The sequence below is a fragment of the Mytilus californianus genome, unplaced genomic scaffold (assembly GCF_021869535.1).
Source record: "Mytilus californianus isolate M0D057914Y unplaced genomic scaffold, xbMytCali1.0.p SCAF_9, whole genome shotgun sequence".
Taxonomy (NCBI): domain Eukaryota; kingdom Metazoa; phylum Mollusca; class Bivalvia; order Mytilida; family Mytilidae; genus Mytilus; species Mytilus californianus.
Genome location: NW_026262745.1, coordinates 28,249,691 through 28,259,833, shown reverse-complemented (window position 1 = coordinate 28,259,833; position 10,143 = coordinate 28,249,691). Strand labels below are relative to the sequence as shown.

Sequence of the window (10,143 nt, the reverse complement as noted above, 5' to 3'; positions counted from 1 at the left end):
AAAAAAAAAAAAAAATTACCCCCCTTTTTTTTTGGCTTTTGTGCAATACACTATGCTGTTGCGTATTGACCCCCCCCCCCTTTTTTTGCAAAAAAAAAAAAAAATATTTGAAGAATTTTTTTTTTAATTTCTGAAATCTGAAATGAGAAAAAATTGACCACCCACAATTTCTTTCTACCCCCCCCCCCCCCCCCAAAAAAAAATTTTTTTTCACCGACCGCCCCCTTTTTCCCCAAAAAAAATTCTTTCCCTCATGATATGGTCATAATCTCAATTCAAATTTCCAATGGAGTTTACCCATAATTACCCATTTAAATTTTTAGCATAGTGCTAACTTAATCTATTTTATAATAGAATTTAAAATATGGTGTCAAATCTTTCATATGGATTTTTTGGTAAAAAAAAATATGCAACATTTGCAGATATTTTTACTGGTCTTCCTTTATAAATATGCATTTCTTTATACATAATTTAAGAGCAGTGTAAGGGAGGTAATCAAAACGTTGTGTTTGGATTACCTCCCTTACACTGCTTTTAAATTGTCTTAAGTAATTGTCCATTAACCATTTCTTAAAACATAATTTAAAAGCAGTGTAAGGGAGGTAATTACACTGTTTTAAATTATGTTTTGTACTAAAGTTATTGTCCTTTAACCAGGACACCCATTTTTGTCCCTAATTCCTAAACGGTTTGAGCCATAACCCCCCAAAGCAAATCCTAACCATCCCTTTGTGGTATGGAAACTTGTGGTATAATTTCAGAGAGATCCATACACTGTTCCACAAGTTATTGTCTGGAAACTAGAAAAATGCTTATTTGGGCCCCTTTTTGGCACTAATTCCTAAACTGTTAGGACCATAACCCCCAAAATCAATCTCAACCTTCCTTTTGTGGTTATAAACCTTGTGTTTTAATTTCATAGATTTCTATTTAATTATACTAAAGTTATTGTCCGGAAACCAACTGTCTTCGGACGACGACGACGATGATGACGACGACGACGTGATACCAATATACGACCGTAAAATTTTTTTGCGGTCGTATAAAAACATGTCGTCTAAAATGATATGTCACAATTGGTAATTTCATATGACCATACGTTTACAGAAAGGTGATGGGGGGTCAAAAAAAAATTGGAATTCGGTTGGGATCATTTCATTTCGCTAAATTAGACGGTTATAAAATAAAAATAACACTTATAAAGGATAGGAAGATGCGTAGGAAAATGTCCATTTATCTGCCTTTTTAATCTCCATGTTCACGTTGAAACGATAATTGTCTTGGGATCCCTAGTGCAAAATCAAGTGGCAAATCTTGTCTATACTGCAATCATTAAGAAATGGGACTCTTCGATGTTTGGCACAATCTCCACGAGTACACCACTGATTACAAGTTATAAATAGTTGTAAATAGTGATTATGAGCAAATACTTAAATAAAAACAGAATTAACCTATAATGATATCATTTCCCCATAATATATAGCAAGTAATGAAAACAGCAGGCTATATATGATTTATGTAAAATTTATTTGAAATATTGCTCTGGGAACAAATTCCTCGTGTATATTAATCTCAAAAAAATTCTATTGGCTATATACGTCCATGGCACACGCCAAGTTGTCTGTATATATATGCAGCAAGTCAAGAGAGGTTCGGGAAAATATAGTAACAAAATCGATTGATATATAGTCAAATTCAAAAAGACCTTATTTCAATATGCGGTATATCGAAAAGATTGCACATACAAGAACACAAAAATATACGACCTATTCTAAAATATTTGTTAAATAAACTGTTATCACAGAGATATGTCTAGCCTTTTTGTAATTTTGATAATGCAAATGTTGAAATTAAAATAGCAATACTTTAACATGTAAGTTATGCAAATATTCAAAGTCGGTGAACCATGACTGAAGGTACATGGCTAAACTATTTCCATGGAATGAGATGTGCCAATGCTAATACAACTGCATACCAAATACCATTGACTTATTATAAGTCGTTCCCTTAACAAACCTAAACACAAACATTAACTTGTAAACTATGTAAAAGTTTAAAAGTCAATGAACCATGATCAGGGGTGGGGCTATATAATCTCCATGGAAACGGTACTTGCAAATGCCAATAAATTTGCATACCAAATATCATTGACTTAACATTAGCAGTTCATCTTAAACTGATCTAATCACAAACTAATACATGTAAACTAAGCAAAAGTTTCAAAGTCAATAGACCATGACTGAGGGAGCGGGGCCAAATATTCTCCATGGAAATGAGATGTGCTAATGCTTATACAACTGAACACCAATTAACATTGGCCTACCACTAATGGTTCCCCTTGAACTGACCTAATCACAAACGAATACATGTTAACTTAGCAAAATTTTCAAAGTCTATAGACCATGACTAAGGGGGCGGAGCCAAATAATCTCCATGGAAATGAGATATGCCAATGCTTATACAACTGCATACCAAATATTATTGACCTACCACTAGTGGTTCCCCATAAATTGACCTAATCACAAACTAATACATGTAAACTATGAAAAGTTTCAAAGTCAATAGACCTTGACTGAGGGGGCGGGGCCAAATAATCTCCAAGGTAATGAGATGTGCCAATGCTAATACAACTGCATATCAAATATCATTGACCTACCACTAGTGGTTCACAATGAACTAGACCTAATCACAAACTAAAACATTGTTGACGCCGTCGCCGCCTTCGCCGGAAACAGCATACTTATGTCTCGCTTTTTGACTCCGTCAAGGCGAGACAAAAATTGTTGGTTGGTTTTTTATTTTACAAATAATAATTTTGTAAAAACACAATTTTCCTCTATTCATTTCACCGAAGAACAGACATATTTTCTAGATCTTTATATATATACATACACAGACAATATTATTATATTAAAATTTCCACGAACTATTGAAAAGACCATTGTGCTAGAAAACTTGGTTGTGGAAAATAGATAGAGTACGTGAAACTGTATCATACTAAGGATCATCTGGAAATCGATGTATAGAAAGACCTTTAGATTTTTTATGTAACATGATTTGTTTTTTTTTCTTTTTATATGTAGCAAAGATTATCTTTGTTTCAAGTATCAGTGTTAAAAAAAAATTCTATTTCAATTCTTTCAATATTTTTCAAATAAATAATGAAAAACAGTTAATCAGTGACACTATAAGCATGTTAATTTCAGACAATAAAATTAAACAGAATTTTTGTTTAAATATGTTGGATTGTGGTCCGAAATGACTTTTAATTAATATAATTAACAAAGTTTCAAGTTTCAAGTTTTGATTTCTCAAAGACCCCAAAATGGGTATGTGAATAGTAACAAACAAATTAATATTCATAATATAACACCGTAACAAAGTAATGCAATGAACATTATAGTTATTCTTTAACACACATATATATATATGCGTGTACAAGAAGTAATACATTTATTCCGACTTTAACAAACATGACTTTATCATATTGTTCCCGCTTCACCTGTTCCACACACTTACGTCCCCTACCATTAAAAATACCGACGTACGTCAGACAAGCTTTTTAAAAAGCTAGAACTATTGTTTGTTGACTTCACAAATTTTCAAGATTCTCTTAAGGATTCTGTACATTATTCAGTATATAAAAAATACACAAATACTGATAATTGCTTACCTTTTGCGATAAAATATTTGGATTACTGAACAAGAAGTCTCAGAAAGTAGGCCATGGGTATATTAATATACGATGTAAGCAGGCAGTGGACACATTTTCCGGAATTTAAATAAATGTTACCGTATTTTTAACGCATCTGTTTGTGATATGATGTGTCGTCATTCCATTAATAAATCTGATCTTATCATTACCACATTAAAGTCAAAAATATATTTTATTTTAATCTTATCGAAGAAGTAATCTATTTGTTAAATTGAACACAACAAATATATACTTTTATACAACATATTGTATTTGAGAGGGATGACATAGGATATGAAATAAACGTGCCTGAATGTGTTTAATTATGTACTTTATTATTTATTTATTCATTTGTTTATGTGTTGTCATTATAGTTATCATAATCATTATTTATATCATTATTATAATCTTTTTTTCAAATTTCAAATGTTAATTTTACTCGGTTATTTATCAACGCACTTTGTTGTAATATTATGTAAAGGAGACTTGAAGACTTCATAAGTTGGTTAAACTTGTCTCCGATCCTATTTGTATCTTTGAGCAAATAACATTGTTATAAACTAGAAGCACTTTGTTCCTGATTTTATTTGTTGTAAGTGAATCTACAACATTAAACAGTAACAAATATGACCAACGATATAGGGCTACGTTATTAATAAATCGGTACGTGCTGCATCGAAGATGTGATTCACCCTGATCTAATTAGATTGACTAAAATTTAAACAATCTCCACTGCGTCTGCCAGTAGGTTATTATTCAAACATTACACAATAAATTATTCTCAAGTACATCGATCAATCTTCACTTGAAAAAAATTCTTTTAAACTTTATTCATATCGTTTGAATGCGGACTGTTCAATAATCCATGTTTTGTATAACATAACTAATCTTGTAAATATATATACCCCTACGCATGAAAGATAATTTTTATGAACTAGGTATTTTACGAAAAAGTAGTTTGTCACACGGGCATGTCTTAAGGAATCGTTATAGTTGATAAAAAAAATCCATATTTACATGTATTCTAATACATCACATCACTTAAGTAAAGAAGGCATTTTTTTGTTAGAAATACAATCGAGTCCTGATGACAAACACCATGTGCATATATCTGAATAATTTCAAAATGCTGAATTTAAAATGAATATTTTTTTCACATGATTGAACATTTTTCATTCTTTTCATTCGATTGTTGTTACTGCACTAAAATTCTACAGGCAACTAAAAGTTCGTTTTGGCACAGCGATTTGATATGGTGTAAAAGATCCTAGAAAGTTTCAACAAAAAAGAAACATTAATACACACAGCTAGAGTATCAATTATTTATTTACAAATGATTGTATTTCGGGAAAGTGTTGAATACTGCTTACAATTTTTCATTATTTTCAAATACGGTCACAATTAACCACTGTGATTTGTGGCATTGTATCTATAAAAGAGGATTCCATTGTTACATAGTCCGAATCAGGGAGCATTGAAGCAGAAGCTACCGATTCTGTGGAGCCATGCATCTGCCATGGTACTGATGTTTCGGCTACACTGAGATCGACGAACAGATCAACAAAATTCTCGTCTACTATTGAATTGCGTTCACTACCTTCTGTCCCATTGCCGTCCTTCTTGTCTTTGTCTTTATTTTTTCTCTCAGCATTCTCTTTCATGTACTTTTCTAAAATGTTTTCTTTTGGTTTTTCTTTTTCCTTTTCTTTCTCCTTGTCTTCCGGCTTCCCATCTAGAATAGATTCACAGCTTTTTTTACGTTTTAATTCTGGACTACCAATCTTTTCATCACCAATATCACTATTTTCTTTATTCTCGTCTTCATCGTCATTTTTCGGTTCGTCTTTTTCAATCACCAGGTCACAAACTGGCCAATTTTGTTTAAATTCGCAAATAACTTCATCTATCTGCCCCTTAAAGCTCAATGTCTTAAGGTTTAATTTTACAGATTTACGAGGCAAAATGTTTTTCAAAAGCATCGGAACAAACCCGCCTGCTAGTGTAGCTAGCGTCTGATTGGTTGATGAGATCTGATGCACGTTCCCAAACGCCATAACCACTATCATAACAAAGAATAAAAACACAACTATAATAAAAAATTTACCAGTAGCTCGAAGTAAATTTATATATACTGGTCCAGGAGCTCCATGTACTCTCACTTCACACAATTTTTTGAAAAGTCGGAGTGGTATTCTCGGAGTGTCAAATGAATCCAAAAAGAGTAAAAGGTGACCTATACGCCATCTTGGTTCGGATTTATCAAATACAAATGCAGTTGGAATTCGGTCAACCGCCTCAACAGGCTTCACAGTAAATCCAATGCTTTCTTGCATACTGGATGGTAAACTAGCAACCGTTTTAAGATCTTCTACTCGATCCATGATATCATCTATAACGGCTTTATTAAACGTCAAATAACTTTCATAAACATTATTATAGCAATCATGCATATACACTAAAACTAACAATGCCATTGAAACGTATCGCAAAGTACTCCCAGCATTCACTATGATTCCCATCATGGTAAACGCCATTATTTCCACTAGTATACCAGTCGCCTCTACAGACAATAGAATAAAAGAGTATAAACATGATACACAAAAAACACCTACTAAAACCTGAACAATCAATCTCCGAATGTTATAAATTGTCCCGCTTCCCCATGTACAAGGAAATATATGTTCTTCATTTTCTGAGATTGACATCAGCCTTTTATGAACCGTTTTGTCTATTTTCGTGATGTTCTTTTTTATTTTCTTAATTTTAACCACACTCGGTTTACGTGTTATCAATGGCGATTCATCGTCTACATTTTGTTCTTTGTAGTCAATTTTATTTCTAGCATGATAGAAAAGTCTGTATGTTAAATAAATAGTCGGTAAGCAATAAACTGCGAAGATTAACGAGCATGCTGGTGCCATCACACATGTGTACACAGGTGCTGTTAATAAGGCGAGTAGGCCCCAGTTTTTGAATGGCCATAGTCCAATTCTAAGCAAAACTTGAAGAACACTTGTTCTTTCAACATTAAGCATGTCTTGAAATGAGCATCGTGCGATTGATTTGACCTTTTCACTCACGCTCTTACTTGGAAGTGCGATTGAAACAAAAGTTAGAAAATAAAATACATAAGCAGCGATAAATATTCCATGTGTCGGTGACAAATGTTGAATAATATTTGTTCTGTAAAAGTCATAATATTCAGCTAAACCTTGGGATTTTGAAAAATTACGTCGATTTAAAAGCTCACCCTCTTCGAACTGATAATACAGAAAAATTCTCATATAAAATGGAATAGGTATTAAAAAAACCATAAGTACTCGGATAAAAGTCTGGGCACACATGTGCCAAGTACATTTATGCTTAAACTGCGGTTCAAATTTGGCATACACGCTACGGTCACAACATTCGTTAAATGGGTCTAAGGCTTTAACCTTACAACGCACTAAATTGTCATAAAGGGTTCTCAATAGACCCGTCGGAGGTTCATTTTCTGGGATTACTCGTTTTCCTTTTACTTTAATTTTCAATTCCGGAATTTGGATCGGAATTACTTCATCCATTGGAAATTCCCCTAAAACTTCTTGAAATTTTGTCCATTCTGATATATCTTGTATGGTTAATCTTGTTTTGTATCTTACAGAAGTCTGAGCACTTTCAGTAACAAACAATTTCATTTTAAGTTCCTTCTGAAGTTTAACCACATACTGTGATGCCATGTAGGAAACATCATACATATGACTCGGTACCATAAGCGGCCCAAATAAAAATACCATTACTTTTACAAGTGTTATGCAGACATATAACAAAGTAATCCACGCGTCTTCAACTTGATCAGTGCACAATAGTTGTCCATTAGGCTCTAAATTACAACACCTATTTATAAACTTTCCATAACCGTGATAATTTTTGACAACAGAGTTACATGCATACACTACTCTCATTGTATGAGATTCATATTCAATCTGAGAACTAGTTTTCTTAGTTACATAAAAATCATTGAGTATTAGCTCTCGTAATAAATCCCCCCTTTCTTCAACTGTAATGTTACCAAAACAACCAAATGGGTTGTCTTGCAGTAACACTTCTGAAGGTTCGACACCAATAGTTAATATGGTCATTGAAAGAACATCGTAATGAAACGAAAGCATGAGTAAAGTGCGTCCATGCTGAGTTCTAGTTCTATGCCACCGCCAAAGTTTATAATTTTCTCCCGTATTATGGTATAAAGGATCTTGAGAATAGTTCCTCATTTTGAAATAAAATTCATTCAATGTTATTCCAGGGTTATCCATATATTTCGCAAAGCTCTCATCAACAGGCTTCAGTTCACAGTTTGTTTTGGAGACATCCAATGCGTATGAAGTTGACAAAAGTCCAAGTAAGCATAGCAAGACTGATCTCTCTTCTACCATCTTTGTATCTGAAAAATTAAAATAATTCGAAATGGTTGAATGCCCTGTGGTATGTGGTAACCGTTTCGTTATCATTTTTTTTACGTATTACTAAGTAATACTGCCACTTTAGCACTTAACCGACATACCTTTTTATTCATATTATTTAATGATTAAAACAGACTGACTATTTATGCTTAGTTGCTGCATCTATGAAGCAACAGTAGGTTACCGATGTTGACAACTCGTAAATACGTTTTAATTACACAAAACAAAAGAAAAATCTAAGTGAATCGAATGAACTCCGACTGACTGCGTCGACAGGGAAAACATCCCTTGCTATATGGATGCATCACTCGCAGTAACCTAAACAACAAATTCATTTCCTATTGAAGGGTGAAACCTGTTTCTCATTATAAAAAAAGATCGTATACTGGGTAATATCGATTTCAATGCGCACGACGCTTGTTTCTGGGAAAACACTCGAGACTGAAAGGTTGGGAACCCCTTAAGATAAACAAGTGTGTATGAACATCGGAATCTTGTATTGCTAACTTTATATACAGTATGAGTCTTCAAAACTAACTATTCGACAGAAACCAAAGGACGTGGATGTAAGCAACAATATAGGTCATCGTACGGCCTGCAACAACGACCGTCTTGCTCTTTGTTGCAGACCGTATAGTAGTGACCTATAGTCTCTGGTGGATTGTTAGTAGTCTCATTGGCAATCATACCACATCTCCTTATTCTTATGTCAAAATCAATAGGCAAAAAATAGAGTAGCCACACATGTCTAAGGTCAAGTTTGCCTTAGTACAAATATTTAATCGTTCTGTGAAGGGAATGGTATAACAATAAGTGACTGTAACGTTTTCTTGGTACCTTTTTGCTGTGTCCATCCAGCCCCGAAACCAGCAAACTAACCCAGGTTCAATGTAATATAAGAAACTACGCAGACCATGCAGTTAAGTCATTGACACATTGTCGCACTGAGAACAAGCTTGTAAGTGTCCACAAAGTTTGATACTACTGACAGTTTAATCTATCCCTGGGAAGACGAGGCTTATATTTTACAATTACATTTGGCGCTCAAACTGAAATACGATATGAAATGAGATTTAGAGAGTATAGCTAGGTTTCGATGTTGGATATCATTATTACGGTATAATGAATTTTGAGATGGGGGGTGTACTGCTGCTTTATATCAATACCCTCCATTAACTGCTAGTATAGCATTCCTTTAGCTCAGTGGGTAGAAGGGTGGCTTACTGTACATTTGGATCCAGGAGGACCCCTAAGGCAACGTTAGGAGTGGGACTTTTAAAAAAAAATAACCATATATGTAGCTCTATAAGGGGGCGTCCCAATCCCCTAAATCCAACCCTGTTGCGCCAGGGGTCCAAGCCGGTTCAAACCCCGGCTGAACAGTAGTGATTTTTGATAATCATATTCTATGGTTACAGTACTTATAACAAAGCACAGAAAACTTGGGTAATGATACACCCGCTGAGAATAACAGTCCACCAGAAGCAGAAGTTGTCAATTTCTATGAGCATCAAAAATATAAGGATAAAATTAGACATTTTGTTCAACATGTAAAAGTTGACAGATATAAATATGAATTTATGAACATTTATTTTTTAAGTAATTACTTTGAAGTCACAATGCAATGTCAGTTAATGTAGTTAATGGCCAGGGGCATATGTACGAGAAAGTCTTCACCTCGCGATTTGCATTTCCTCTGTTGGCACTTAGTGGAATGGTATAAGAAATGATTCCATTTGAAGATTAATTCTATGGTAAAAATGTACTTTTGAAAAGAAAAAAAAATGCAAAAAATTTAAAAGTTGACAATGACAGAAATGTTTGGCATTACACAATAAACATGAACATTTTATGAAATATTGTATCAAAAATCTGACAGAAGGAAAATATTTTAACATTATTTTAAATACAATTGATTTATAACGTTTCTTAGAAACACAAAGACGAAATATATAATTAAAATTCTTACACTTTCTTGTATGAAAATCACCTTATGGTAGTAAATCA

At 33.5% G+C, this 10,143-nt stretch overlaps 1 protein-coding gene across 1 annotated transcript; it reads right to left on the bottom strand.

Moving 5' to 3' along the window:
• Positions 1–4,506: 4,506 nt before the first annotated feature.
• Positions 4,507–8,109, bottom strand: LOC127716238 (uncharacterized). The gene has a single exon (XM_052222362.1). It carries the CDS (start codon positions 8,107–8,109, stop codon positions 5,080–5,082), a length of 3,030 nt encoding a protein of 1,009 aa, XP_052078322.1. The 3' UTR covers positions 4,507–5,079.
• Between the last annotated feature and the right edge of the window lie 2,034 nt (positions 8,110–10,143).